The sequence below is a fragment of the Symphodus melops genome, assembly GCF_947650265.1.
Source record: "Symphodus melops genome assembly, chromosome: 6".
Classification (NCBI taxonomy): Eukaryota; Metazoa; Chordata; class Actinopteri; order Labriformes; family Labridae; genus Symphodus; species Symphodus melops.
In genome coordinates, this window is record NC_136696.1 from 1,713,489 (window position 1) to 1,728,882 (window position 15,394).

General features: G+C 49.6%; 1 protein-coding gene across 1 annotated transcript in view; it reads right to left on the reverse strand.

Annotated features, from left to right (window-relative positions):
- Positions 1 to 2,194: 2,194 nt before the first annotated feature.
- The window catches only part of LOC306825252 (neural-cadherin-like), a gene marked incomplete at its 3' end in the record, with an annotated part of 61,009 nt that continues 47,809 nt past the window's right edge, over positions 2,195 to 15,394 (reverse strand). The window contains exons 11-16 of the mRNA XM_079345860.1: positions 15,155 to 15,327; positions 8,943 to 9,110; positions 6,529 to 6,778; positions 4,987 to 5,114; positions 4,101 to 4,287; positions 2,195 to 2,388 (exon numbers count right to left, since the gene is read on the reverse strand). Coding sequence (XP_079201986.1) covers positions 2,195 to 2,388; positions 4,101 to 4,287; positions 4,987 to 5,114; positions 6,529 to 6,778; positions 8,943 to 9,110; positions 15,155 to 15,327 — 1,100 coding nt within the window. The remainder of the gene's footprint in view (positions 2,389 to 4,100; positions 4,288 to 4,986; positions 5,115 to 6,528; positions 6,779 to 8,942; positions 9,111 to 15,154; positions 15,328 to 15,394) is intronic.

The window sequence follows — 15,394 nt, forward strand, 5'->3', positions numbered from 1 at the left end:
GACCACCCTGCATGAGACCCAGACCTGATCCTGTCTGCAGACCTCAGACCACCCTGCATGAGACCCCAGACCTGATCTGTCTGCAGACCTCAGACCACCCTGCATGAGACCCAGACCTGATCCTGTCTGCAGACTCAGACCACCCTGCATGAGACCCAGACCTGATCCTGTCTGCAGACCTCAGACCACCCTGCATGAGACCCAGACCTGATCCTGTCTGCAGACCTCAGACCACCCTGCATGAGACCCAGACCTGATCCTGTCTGCAGACCTCAGACCACCCTGCATGAGACCCAGACCTGATCCTGTCTGCAGACCTCAGACCACCCTGCATGAGACCCAGACCTGATCCTGTCTGCAGACCTCAGACCACCCTGCATGAGACCCAGACCTGATCCTGTCTGCAGACCTCAGACCACCCTGCATGAGACCCAGACCTGATCCTGTCTGCAGACCTCAGACCACCCTGCATGAGACCCAGACCTGATCCTGTCTTCATGCAGACCTCAGACCACCCTGCATGAGACCCAGACCTGATCCTGTCTTCATGCAGACCTCAGACCACCCTGCATGAGACCCAGACCTGATCCTGTCTTCATGCAGACCTCAGACCACCCTGCATGAGACCCAGACCTGATCCTGTCTGCAGACCTCAGACCACCCTGCATGAGACCCAGACCTGATCCTGTCTGCAGACCTCAGACCACCCTGCATGAGACCCAGACCTGATCCTGTCTTCATGCAGACCTCAGACCACCCTGCATGAGACCCAGACCTGATCCTGTCTTCATGCAGACCTCAGACCACCCTGCATGAGACCCAGACCTGATCCTGTCTTCATGCAGACCTCAGACCACCCTGCATGAGACCCAGACCTGATCCTGTCTTCAAGCAGACCTCAGACCATCCTGCATGAGACCCAGACCTGATCCTGAACTCCACCGTGCACAGAAGGAACTTCACATGAGGGCTCATGTAAGGCGGACTGAGGTCTGATGAGTCACACTTTGACTTCCTGTTATCAGAAACAGGTTTTAGATCTGGCGTGCTGATCACTTCAGAGAGATAGTGTCGGACCACGTTTCTCTGCACGTAACAGCAGGAAGAGTCCGGCTCACACTCGGACCTTCCTCCAGTCCGGACCTGTCAGCGAGCTGCATGAACCACAGGAGACGTGCTGCAGCTTTTAATAAAGAAAATTGACTGTGTTGTCTTTGTGCTGCCTTCATCACATCCACGAGATGATTCTCTCTAATCTGGGCACAAACACTTTAATATTGTCGCCTCTCTTACTTTAAGAACAAACACTTTCTTTTTTCCAAACAACAGAGCGGCGTAACCGCGCGAGTATTACACCTCATTTCCTCCGAGACCTGAGCATTAGCAGCTCTTCATGTATCCCCTTTCTTGTTTTGATGACTTAATTAAATGGAAACGTTGTAGCTCGTCTCCTCGGCTTTAATCAGATACTAATTAAAAAAAAAACAGAGAGGAGAAGAAAGTGAAAAGGGAGCAAAGCAGCGTACTGTAATGCGCTAAGATAGCACCCTTTGGGGACCGAGCGTGAGGGTGGGGAGTCAGTATCTGAACTTATCTGCTGCGTCTCCATGGAGACGGTTTAACACGGGAGCAGATCAAATCATCTCCTGGAATCAACAGTCTTTGCTTTCAATCACCGCGCTGCGTTAAAATAGCTCCAATCCCATGTAAATACACTAATCTGCAGCGCTAACGCCACCGCGGCCGCGCCCGGCCCCCCGCAGGGACCCGCCTGGCTTACAGCCGGCTGCGCTTTTTAAACAAGACGGATTGAGCGCACATGAGCAACAGTGCTGCAACGCCACGTCGGGGGTCGGTGTTATTGCACAGCCATTCATCATTACAGGCTGCAGACGGACTAAGCTGCACCCCCGCTCGCCATAAATACTTGATTAAGAGACCCAAACATGGCCGATAAAAGGGGGTCTTAGGACTACTGCAGGATGAGCAACTGATTAACTGGTTAAAGCCCGCCCCCTGCTGTGTGGGAGCCTGTCACTCTCTCTGGAACATATGTGCTGCAGACACTAAAGCTGGCACACTCAGTGTTTTCAGGCCAGACTGGGAGAGAGCCCAGAGGGTCACTTTACGCTGCAAACACGGGACAGCCCCCCCCCCCCCCCCCACCCCCTTTCAGGCTTGGCTGCGTTAACCTTTACTTCATCAGTGAGACGTGATTGGTCCGTGCCGCCTCATCAGGCCTACCTTCATCCTCGTCGTTAGCGCTCACGGTGACAACAGCCAGGCCCACATCTGCATCCTCGTCCACTCCCACTTCATACAGCCTCTGAGCGAAGAGCGGCTTGTTGTCGTTGACGTCGCTGATGAAAACCCTCACATATGCTGTGTCTGCAGGAACGACAGAAGATTAAAAGACCACACACACACACACACACACACACACTGCATTCCCCCGCCATCTGTTTATTGATTCCACAATTCATTGTCACTGCTTAGTGTGGAAGAGGCACTTAACCCGGCGCCGTGCGCCTCGTTGACACAGGAATCAGAAAACACATTATTCACAGAGATGTGCAGTAAATTACAGAAATGATTCATGGAGTCGGGAGTTTATTGTTGGAAGCGGGCTAACCGTTTAAAGCACAGAGAATAAAGCTAATGGGACTAAACCTCTTCAACCAGACTCCATAAAAAAAGGTTAAATATTCATAAGCTGACGAGTGTTTGTTTCTTTAGTTGGGGGAGTGAATTATCTCCTCACGTATCACATGACTGACGTCTTAATTAAGAGCTGTTTCCCTCCTCGTGTCACCCGGCGGTGACGCAGAGAGACAGCTCATGTTTGCAGAGGAGATGAGCCCTTCTGGATGTTTTGGGAGATTTGTAGCAGGAGATGCAGCTAAGGCTCATTGCTAATGCTAATGGAGAGAAGGGCTTTCCTGCTGCAGCCTTTCCCCCTGATACCTCCTTCACAAACATTCACCAAAGAGCTGCTGCTCAATCCACACCTGTCATTATGTAACACTGCGCGCACAGCCAGCTTTGGCAAATGTCGAAATGTCACAAAGTGGAAGTGGTAAACAAACACAGGCCGTCCTGGTTCAATATTGAACGAGACAAATTAAAATGCGGGCTTGGGAAAAGTCTGTGTGACATCGAGGGAGGTTGTCAGTGTCAGTGTTACCCCGTGGGATTCTGGGAAATAAAACAGTGCTCTTTATAAATGAGAGGGCAGAGGTCACTTCATTGTTAACGCTGACACATAAAAGGGGAGGTCACACTGAATCACATCAACTTGGTGTTCTGATGGGACATGTGGCTGCAGGAGCCGGGGATCGAACCTTCGACCTTCTGGTAGAGAGTCGACACACTTTAGTCATATTTGGGGTTTTTAGTCGATATTTAAAGCTTTGATGCTTTTAATCAGTAAAGTCACAACGATTCTCTCGTTTCAAATCTCCTGCTTTAAAAAAGTCTGAGATCCTTTCTGAGACGACTGCAGACTGTCGTTTCATTGGACGCTCTCTCTCTCTCCGCTGTAAACATGATGCTTCACCATTTTCTCATTTCACTCTCAGCAAGAAAACAAATCAGCATATTTCCCTCAATCCCCCGAGCCATCAGGAAGCTGAACTTTCCCCCCTCCCCCCCCCTCTCTCTCTCTCTCTTTCTCTCTCTGTCCGTTTCCCTCTCTCTCTCTCTACCTCTCTCTCTCCCTCTCTCTCTCTGTCTCGTTCCCTCTCTCTCTCTCTCTCTCCCCCCCCGGCCACCCCAGCTCTGGACATTGAACCTCACCACCCATCCTGGAGCATGTCCCCCCCTCCTCTCTCTCTCTCTCTCTCACTCTCTCTCTCAGCCTCTCTCTCTCCCTCTCACTCTCTCTCTCAGCCTCTCTCTCTCTAAAAAAACACTTAAAATACTGATATTTATTTACTTGCAGTTAATACAAATATAATACTAATAGTAAATGCTCATCTTTGCACAGTATCTTTAAAGTTTAGTAAATCTGTACTTTATTTCTTTCCTGTCTCGCACACGATGAAAAAGTAAAGCATGATTATTCCTGAGTTCTTGAAGCGTCATGATTAATCAAAGCTGACCTGAGTTGGGCTGCTTGTTCTTTCCGGGTCGCGCTGACTCCTGCCCGTCTTCTGACTGAACTTCCAGCAGGTAGGAGCTGCGAGCCTCTCGATCAAACACGGCCTCGGTGCTGATGACGCCCAGTGTCGGGTCGACGCGGAACAGCCGGTGGTCGCCGCTGCTGTCGCTCAGCAGAGAGTAAGTGATCTGAGGAGAGAAGAAGAATAAACTGTGGAAATAAAGGGAATTAAAGGCTTTGTAGTAGAAAATGTCAGCAGCTCTCCATCATCTTCATCATCGCAGAGTCCGATCAATACTCCATCCCAACAACACGGTCACAGTCAGACACACACAAGCGACGGCCCGGTTACTGACACAGCCTCAAAAACACGTCAAACAACTGGGCCTGGATCTGTGGCGTGAAGAAACAGAATGAGCATCCTGTTACATCAGAGCGCCCAAACCGCTCGGCGTCCTGACACCCTGACACACTTTTCTTTAACAGAAGAGAGAAACAGGAGGACACAGCGAGCCGTGATGCATTTTCCTTGGATCCTGAATGGGGGGGGGGGGGGGCACTCCAGAGAGCTGAGCTACCGAATGTGCAGGATGTAAACTACAAACATGGCGGCGTTGGAGGAGGTTACTGCAATGCACACTTTGAGATCAAAAACAGCTCAGGTGAGCGATGACGGGGACACTGAGCACGCTCCATCATTCCCCTCCAAACAGTCACAAAGCTCAGACTTGTTTCCATTTTGTTTTCCAGTCAGTGGTATTGAACATCATCCAGAGCCCCCCCAGGATGTGGCTCCAACCATGCTGCAGATCCTTCAAGCCGTCCCTGAAGTGGAAATATCCGATTCTTCTGACCTGCAGTGCATAAAAACATGGACCAGCACCCACCTCTCCATTGAGCCCCAGGTCTTTGTCGTGGGCAGAAACCTGCAGGACTGAAGTCCCGATCTGAGCTCCCTCTGTCACCGACGCCTCGTAGATGGAGGAGGTGAAAAAGGGCACGTTGTCGTTGACATCTTTAGAGAGACGACAGATTAATGGGTGATTAATAATGTGTTGATGTCCAGATAGTAATTAGATAATACATCATGTTGCGTCTCTGTAACTGTGTGCATTAAAGATTTAAGGGTTTGATTTCCTGCAGAAAAAAAACAACTAAACATTAGCACACGCTGTTTCCTGCAGCTGCTCATTCAGACACACTGGAGTTCAGATTTCCCATGCACCTGAAGGCAACATTATTCTGATCAGTTTCACAGGAACAAAGATGAATAACTCTGATGACTAAACTGATGCATTTTAGTTATCGTTTAATCGATCAAAAGTGACATCATGACATTTTAGAGTATCATCACCCAGCAGCAGCTCATCATGAACGTGCTGTTTTTAATGGCATCTGCAGAGGACCAATCAGAAGACAGAAGGAGGGACAAAACGTTGGGATTACCGTAAATTCCGGACTATAAGCCGCTACTTTTTTCTCACACTTCGAGCACTGCGGCTTCTACTCCGGTGCGGCTAATGCATGGGTTTTTTATGGGGGACAATGAGCTTCTGCCTCAAAAACATTTGACTTCGTCACGTCGGATCTTAATATCAGTCATTTTGCGCTTCATGCACGCACCCTCATGATGGAAAACACACGGAGAAATACATATGATGCAGCTTTCAAGTTAAAGGCGATCGACCTGGCTGTCAAAGAAGCTAACAGAGCTGCTGCACGTTAAGATGACACTGACAGCGACAACAGAGACTGAGGAAGTGAGTAATGAAGTCATTCTGAGGCAGTGAATGGATGGACTTTTTCTTGTGAAATATATTACGGTCATCTTTTTCATCAGCCGTGTTACAGACACCGTCGGCTAGGCTTCGTATTGTAACGGTTCATGTTGTAAAGTCAGTAGTTGATAATGTGTTCATAATTCCGATTATGTGGAGAGTCAGTGAATGCACCAGCGAGAACGTGTTGAGTGGCTGTATGAGAGAACGCTGGGGGAGAGAGTTGGATTGTTACGGTAAGTTATGTGTTGCTCTCTGCTGTAAACGGCGTGGTCACGGCCGACAGTCATCGGGTTATTAAAAGTTATTATTTGAACGCTCTCGTCGTCCTTTAACGTCCGTACGGACGCTACAGTATTTGCGGATGTTACCGGTAGCCTACGTCTGTGTAAATAGCTCTTGTTATAGCGTGGACACCTGCGGCTTATAATCAAGTGCGGCTTATATATGTACAAATACATTTATTTACTTATTTTTAGCCGGTGCGGCTTATATCCAGGTGCGCTCAATAGTACGGAATTTACGGTAATTGATTGGATCGTTAGCTTCATCAAAGCTTTTTAATGGTCAAAAATACAATGAAACACAACTCAGAGCAGGATGAGTCATCAGACATTCGATGAACAGGAAGTAGAAATATAAAAACATCACCTGTAACGTTGACGTAGACTGTGGTGAAGGCCGCCAAAGGAACAGCAGCCACGTTCTGTGCTCGAACCCGGAGAGAAAAAAACGGCGTTGTCTCGTAGTCGAGTGGCTCGGACACGAGTATGGACGCAGAGCCGTCCTCGCGGTTTGGTGAGAGGTAGAACCGGACGGGCATGTTGGTTTCAGGGACCATCCCATCCTCCAGGTTATAGGTCACCCGCGGGTCGCCCAGGTGAGAGGTGGCTCTGACCGTCTGAGCACAGGGAGAGGTTAGATCATTAGTCTGACACGACCAGCGTGACATCTCACCAGAACGTTTACATCCAGATCAGCTCCCCTCCTTCAAAGGACTGATTAAAGAGGGAGCCGGTCTTTCTCCTGGATGTTGGGAGGATGATAAAATCTGACTCAGGAAGAAGATACGGTCAAACACTCGAGAGCCACAAAAAGTTTAATTAATCAAGATCAGGATGTTTGTGCTGTTAACTGTGTCCTCTGAATGGATTTTAATCATCTGGTCTATTGTGGTTGACACGGGACTGGGCGGAGCTGGTCTGTTTCCTCCAGCCAATGACAGCGTAACAGGTGAGTCTAGGAGTGGATACAACTCAGCTATTGGACACCATAAAAATCTATGAATATTGCAGAAGTGATTGTGGCGGTCAAAACAGAGAAAATATGACAAGAGTGATGTGAACGCCAGGCTGCCGAAGGGTCAACCTTGTGTTAGCTTAAACACACAGACGCAGAGTTGTTCTGCTTCACAGGCAGGTGATAAACACTGGCGGTTAGCTTGAGCTAGCTCGCTAAATTATCGGCCTTTTCATGAAAACAAACGTCTTTTTGTCAGTTAGCTTGCAGCGTAGATACACGAACACTCCTTACAAATTGCAATGACTCCACTTTTAAGGTACCAAGGTTGCAAACACAAAGAAGCTCTTGAGCCCCGTTTCCACCGAGCAGCTCAGTTTGCTTCATTTCGGTACGGCAAACATTTTGTGGCGTTTCCATGGGCTAAAGGCGGGAAAGACCCCCAAATAACCGATCCGTACCGTCCTACTTTTTGGGACCCTTCTGTTGGGGTGCCAGGAATATCGATATGATCCTAAAAGGTGGAGATAAACGCTGCAGTCCGTTGATTGGTTGAAAGAATCGTCACTTCCTGTGCGACAGCGGCAAACACAACCCCGCCGTGTTCAAAGATTTTTTTACGTCCGTTTATTTACGTCTGTATTATTTAGTAATAAAGAGTCACATGATGTCAGTGACAGAGTAGATGAACTGCTCGATGTCTTCTTCGTTGGTTTTTTTTTGTCTCGCGTTTTTCTCCTTTGTTGAAATTATTAGCGGATTAGCTGTTAGCGGTTAGCTGCTATCATATGACGCTATTACGAAGCTGACGCGGCTATCGGCGTCCGGCTTACACGCTGCTTACAAAACATGACACGGGCGGCCTGAGGAAACACAAACAGGATCAGGCTTTACCGAACCAAACTGTACTGATCCGTACCGGAGCGCTTGCTAGGTTTTCATAGAGAGCGCGTAGAACAGACTCTGTGTTGTAGCTTTAACTTCCTCATGTTCAGTTTGTCCCATGTGTGAGCTTTAAGATGTGCTCCATCTCAGCCACTTAATACAAAGCAATGAGGACACACCACTGAACCAGTTCACACACAGATGAAAAGGTTTCATACGTCAGCTCCACCTGTCGGCGGTCAGAAGGAAGAGTGAATCCATCAGTTGAAACAACGAGCGTTCGACTTCGCGTCCTCTCATACTGATGAGCTAATCATCCAGACAGCAAAGGAGCATCCAGGTACTCGGTGAATCAGAAGATAATATCCTAAATGTTGGTATTTGTCGACTTGTGACAGGCCACATTAAAACAGTGTCACCCCATGTGTGAGCTGTCGTCTGATTGGTCCAAACTTTGATAAGAAGCGTGCTAATTGATTATCTGAGTAGAAACAGAGGGAAGACGTCCGTCATATCTTTTATCGGAGTCCTGAAACAACCTCTTATCTCTAAATGAATCCCCTCGTGAGGACCTTGAAGGAATGAAAAAAGGATTTTTGCGCTCTCCAGATTGACAGAATATATTTCTCACATCAAAGGAGACTTTTTGATTGGATTTAATAAGCCCGCAGTCATGAAACTTGCTTAACACGTGTGATCTGGTGTCAGCTTCCTCATTCAGCATCCGACTCAAACACGTCTGCAGATTCTCCAGCGCTCTCTGACATGACAAGCCTTCAGAGACCGAGAGAGAGAGAGAGAGAGCGCCGTGTCGGAACAAGACTCTGATCAGGAGGAGCAAACAAACAAACAAACAAACAGACAAACTATCACAGCATCTGGAAGAGACGCGAGGAGAGAAAACATTGGAAGGCAGCAGTCGGCGCTACATGCACACGTACCACGATGGGCGTGTCCCTGGCAGTGTTTTCAGGGATGACCACGCTGTAGCTCTCCTCGTCCCACTCCGGAGGCTGGTTCTTCACGTTGGTGATGGTGACCGACAGCTCGACGGAGGTGCTCCGGTTTCCTCCATCAGTCGCTATGATTTCCCGCGTGATGTAAGTTCTCTGCAGAAAGCAACGACACATCAGACGCCACAGGATGGAAAACTTAGCTGACAAAAGAAACAAATAATAACTGTTTGAGCTGAGTTATTTGACAGATTCTGCAGAACCAGGTTTCTGTTTCTCTGACATGCTGTCGTTCCACGCCGGCTGCTTGGTCTTACATTGTTCATATTTTTATTGCTTCTTTAGTCAGATATCGTTTTATTCCTAAAATCAGCTCAAAGGATCATTGGTCTGACACATGAACAGTTCAGCACCGGGCCGTCACTCGGAGGAACATTTAAAACTCACAGGTCAGAAAAGATGATGGGTCAGAACCAATCCCTGTTTAATCCTCCGGGAGTTTTCACAAATGCACAAAACTCTCGAGTCTCCTGCATTTTTCATGGTGAACTGCATCTGTGAGCAGAACTCCACCTTGAGCGTGCAGAACTCCACCTCGAGCGAGCAGAATTCTACCTCGAGTGAGCAGAACTCCACCTCGAGCGAGCAGAACTCTACCTCGAGTGAGCAGAACTCCACCTCGAGCGAGCAGAACTCCACCTCGAGCGAGCAGAACTCCACCTCGAGCGAGCAGAACTCTACCTCGAGCGAGCAGAACTCCACCTCAAGCGAGCAGAACTCTACCTCGAGTGAGCAGAACTCCACCTCGAGCGAGCAGAACTCCACCTCGAGCGAGCAGAACTCCACCTCGAGCGAGCAGAACTCCACCTCGAGCGAGCAGAACTCCACCTCGAGCGAGCAGAACTCCACCTCGAGCGAGCAGAACTCCACCTCGAGCGAGCAGAACTCCACCTCGAGCGAGCAGAACTCCACCTCGAGCGAGCAGAACTCCACCTCGAGCGAGCAGAACTCCACCTCAAGCGAGCAGAACTCCACCTCGAGCGAGCAGAACTCCACCTCGAGCGAGCAGAACTCCACCTCGAGCGAGCAGAACTCCACCTCAAGCGTGCAGAACTCTACCTGGAGCGTGCAGAACTCTACCTCAAGCGAGCAGAACTCCACCTCGAGCGTGCAGAACTCTACCTCGAGCGAGCAGAACTCTACCTCGAGCGTGCAGAACTCTACCTCGAGTGAGCAGAACTCTACCTCGAGCGAGCAGAACTCCACCTCTAGCGTGCAGAACTCCACCTCGAGCAACCAGAACTCCACCTCGAGCAACCAGAACTCCACCTCGAGCAACCAGAACTCCACCTCGAGCAAGCAGAACTCCACCTCGAGCGTGCAGAACTCCACCTCGAGTGAGCAGAACTCCACCTCGAGCAACCAGAACTCCACCTCGAGCAACCAGAACTCCACCTCGAGCGAGCAGAACTCTACCTCTAGCGTGCAGAACTCTACCTCTAGCGTGCAGAACTCTACCTCAAGCGTGCAGAACTCCACCTCGAGCGTGCAGAACTCTACCTCGAGCGAGCAGAACTCCACCTCGAGTGAGCAGAACTCTACCTCGAGCGAGCAGAACTCCACCTCGAGCGAGCAGAACTCCACCTCGAGCGTGCAGAACTCTACCTGGAGCGAGCAGAACTCCACCTCGAGCGAGCAGAACTCTACCTCGAGCGAGCAGAACTCCACCTCAAGCGAGCAGAACTCCACCTCGAGTGAGCAGAACTCCACCTCGAGCGTGCAGAACTCTACCTCGAGCGAGCAGAACTCTACCTCGAGTGAGCAGAACTCCACCTTGAGCGAACAGAACTCTACCTCGAGTGAGCAGAACTCTACCTTGAGCGAACAGAACTCTACCTCGAACGAGCAGAACTCTACCTCGAGCGAGCAGAACTCCACCTTGAGCGAACAGAACTCTACCTCGAGTGAGCAGAACTCTACCTTGAGCGAACAGAACTCCACCTCGAGCGTGCAGAACTCTACCTCGAGCGAGCAGAACTCCACCTCGAGTGAGCAGAACTCCACCTCGAGTGAGCAGAACTCCACCTCGAGCGTGCAGAACTCTACCTCTAGCGTGCAGAACTCCACCTCGAGCGAGCAGAACTCCACCTCGAGCGAGCAGAACTCTACCTCGAGCGAGCAGAACTCCACCTCGAGTGAGCAGAACTCTACCTCGAGCGAGCAGAACTCTACCTCGAGCGAGCAGAACTCCACCTCGAGCGAGCAGAACTCCACCTCGAGTGAGCAGAACTCTACCTCGAGCGAGCAGAACTCTACCTCTAGCGTGCAGAACTCCACCTCGAGCGAGCAGAACTCTACCTCGAGCGAGCAGAACTCCACCTCGAGCGAGCAGAACTCTACCTCGAGCGAGCAGAACTCCACCTCGAGCGTGCAGAACTCTACCTCTAGCGTGCAGAACTCCACCTCGAGCGAGCAGAACTCCACCTCGAGTGAGCAGAACTCCACCTCGAGCGAGCAGAACTCTACCTCGAGTGAGCAGAACTCCACCTCGAGCGTGCAGAACTCCACCTCGAGCGAGCAGAACTCTACCTCGAGCGAGCAGAACTCCACCTCGAGCGAGCAGAACTCCACCTCGAGTGAGCAGAACTCCACCTCGAGTGAGCGGAACTCCACCTCGAGCATGCAGAACTCCACCTCGAGCGAGCAGAACTCCACCTCGAGTGAGCAGAACTCCACCTCGAGCGTGCACCTCCAAGATTTTGTAACAATGCGGACGTCTTCGTGCTGATTGGCTACAGAGCCAGAAAGGACTTTTTGCTGTTTAAACATTTTCAGCACTTTTTAACTGGAGGGGTTTGAAGAGATGTGAGAGCGTACTGAGGAGGTTCTGACCACATTCAGGATGAAATGACCCGACAGTCACAGGGGCACAACGCGCCTTGACGACCGCACGACTGCATGAAGCATGAATCAGGTTTGAAATGTAAGAGTCCATCCAAAGACATTTCTTTAAATATTCATCTTTCACTCCTAACAGAACCAAAGAACCAAAGGGTCCAGCATTAAAGAACAGGTCCAGACCTCCCTGCAGTCCAGGGTCTATTAAGAATCCGTCTCCTGACAGAAACCCCGTGACACACCTGCCTCTCTACTGTCCTGCACAAGTTCTGCACATGCATCAATAGTTTATGAGCACAGATTTCTAGAAGCTTCAGCAAGACGCACAAGAATAGAAGAGGAAGGCAGTTTACAACTGGAGTGTGTGTGTGTGTGTGTGTGTGTGTGTGTGTGTGTGTGTGTGTGTGCCTGATGGAAACTCATATTTCATTCAGCTTAGTCTCGCAGGTTTCTAGTTTTCTCCCACAGCTGACAGACGGTGTAACTTCCTGTTCAGGCCTGAATCTGAAGAACAACAGAGGGAGCCGCTTCATGTTTCATTCAGGCTGCAAAATGTCGCCTGACTTTGGTTTCTGTGCTTCTGATTAAACCTCCACAAGTAGATATTAGTCCGACTCAGACGCCATGTGACCTTTCACCTTCAGTCTGAATGTCACGGAGGCGAAGTGATCCCAGTAAAGAGGCGTGACAGAGACCAGATTTTAAGGTCCAACGACAAATCAGAGAGCCAAATATCCACTGATGTCTTTCTCAGATCTGTCCTCTGATATTCACAGTCACGGCGTGAAACTCTCAGAAACGCCGTTATCAAACACGTGAGGAAGCGTAGCGTGTACTCTGCTCGTTGTAACCCATGCAGCGCCCTCTGCTGGTGAAACAGAACGGCGCATGTCTGCAACAAAATCACTGACACCGTTGGTCACTTGATTTGATATTATGGGATGGCTGATTAATCTGTCGGGCTTGAGAGAGAACGGCGCTGTGTGTGCGTGCATGTTTAACTGCGTGTGTGTTTCAGAGGCGAATCAAAGACGTGATGGTAGAGAGCTGCTGAATGTTCCTGTTCACGTGTTTCACTTTGTTATGTGTAACATCTACATTAAACTCACAGCTGACTGAAAACACTCTGAAGACGGGTTTTTTTTCCTCGCTAAGAGAAGATAATTAAATTTCCTTCTATCCACTCACAGTGAAAGATAATAAGTCATACTTAAACCACTTTGTTAATGCAAAAAAACTGGTCAAATAAGGATTCAATCGTGACAATGTAATGAATGTATTCATGCGAATGAAGGCCTGGTGACTCTATTATTGTGCTGCTGCAGCCTGATAAAAAGAAATCTCACTTAACTCCAGAATTACATTTTCTCTTCTCAGGACAATCCAATTAGTATTTGTGAACAAGTCTCCTCCGAAGCTCCGAAGCACGCAGAGAACAAAGATGTTAATCTGGGACGTCCAACGTGGGCCGAGCAGCTGCTGCTCTTACAATCGATGATGCTCTTTGTGGAAACATCCGGCTCAGGTTTATAATTAAACATCTATATTAATAAGTCTGGAGCAGCGGACCTGTGGGACTCGGAGTCCTGCTGGGAGCGAGTCGACGTGAGCACACCTGGACATGAGCAAGTGTGACTCGAGGCGAGAACAAATGTTTTGGTTTTATATCTGATTATTTATAGAACAAATCACAGCTTGTAACAGCAGTCTTTACAGAGCGGACATCTCCTTATGTAGCGGAGGATCAATCACAGGATCAATCACATCCCAGTGACCAAAGGAGCCAGCTAACACTTCCAGGTGTGCCCGAAAAACCTCCAACAGGAGGCTTCCTCCGAGCTCCGCCCCCTCTCTCTGAGGCTGAACCCAAACTCCTCTTTTACCTGCGACCTCTGTCTCACAGTCACAAGCCAACGCTCGTGATCTCAGGTGACCGTAGAGCAGCTCTGAGCGTCACTATGATGCAGCTTCATGACGTATGATGATAGTTAGCTTTCTCACTGAGCTCCTGAAGTTAGCCATCACATCATTTGGATTTGCACGGAGCATCTTTTTCTATATTCTTCTCTGAACTCCCTGCAGAGTCCCCCCCCCCCCCCCCCCCCCCCCGCCCCGCCCCGCCTGAATCCAGCTGGCTCCTCTGTGTTTGGGCACATGAATAATCACCGAGTGCCTCCTTTAGATGTTTCTGTGGAAAGGCTGCGAGGTGCCGTGCAGAGCTGCGACGCTCTCCTGTGGAAATGTGCCGATTGTTGCTGAACACTGGTTCACCTGTGATCAGAAAGGTCCGGGACGGGCGGAGCCTGTTAACAATGAATGAAGAGCTTTTACAATCTTAGTTACAGCGCAGAGATCGTTGCATGATTCAAACAGACTCTGAAACTGCTCGTGAATATGCAGCAGCTTTGTTCGGCGAGGTCTGCGCCTGAACACTTTCAATGTTGCATGAAGTCAGCAGCTAAATTGCCAGGGACTTCCAACACTGAGACAGTATGCTAAATAATACAGGTCTTTATAGAGCAAGTTTGTAGCTGCAGAACTACTTCGATCTTTGAATAAGTGAGGGAGGACAACAGAGAGACGAGCACCGATAGGCTGCAGGAACGCTCCGACATGTGTGTGACACAGCAATCCACTCGGAGAGCATGAATTAGTGAACGGACAGCGACCACTTGAGGACAGATTTCTAACCTTTGTTGCATTTATACAGTAAAACGCTCGACTTTATTTCTCTTCAGGGGAACGGTCTTTGCATCACTTTTTGAAAGCACGTCACGGTTCGGGTGCGAGCGTTGAGCTGATCGTACTCTGCTAGTGAAATCACAGGTACGGCCTTCGAATTGTTTCACTTAATAGCATCAAAGCACACGAGTCGCCCGAAGCTGCTGCACGCCGTCAAGCCTCCTCATCAGAGAGCGAGATGATACACTCGAATTAAAGTGTCCAACCTGTTTGAGCAAGGCCAAACAAAGAGTCCTGCCTTCTGATAATCTCTCCGTTTAGCATCGGCACGTCTCCGTCTCCAAGGTTTTTCTTGCGCATGTTTCAAGGTCGTTTTTTTAATTCTAGACGTGGAATCATCAAAAACAACCGCAGGAATGTCAAGCTGCTGGGATCGATGTTTCATGACACGTTTAGCCTGCGTGACTCCTCGGTGGTGTTTCCACACGAAGCACCTCTGGGAGTCCACACGTCCCAGATCACTGTGAGGTGGATCACTCATTAGCTTTGTTTACACAGACCCAGAGGCCTCTGCGTGTGTGTGTGTGTGTGTGTAGCAGTGGGTAATGAGCCTGACTGACCTGTGATATGGGCTGGTTCACGTAGACCCATCCGGTGACGGGGTTGACCCGCAGGTACTCGGGCGGCTCCAGGGACATGGAGTAAGTGACCGCTGCGTTCGTACCGAAGTCGTCGTCGTGAGCCGCCACGCGCAGGAAGCTGGTGCCGACCAACGTGTCCTCTCTCAGGAAGTCTGCAGGGGGGGGAACACGATGCCAGGCTGAGTGTGAAGAAGGCCACGATGCAAAACTTGTTTGATT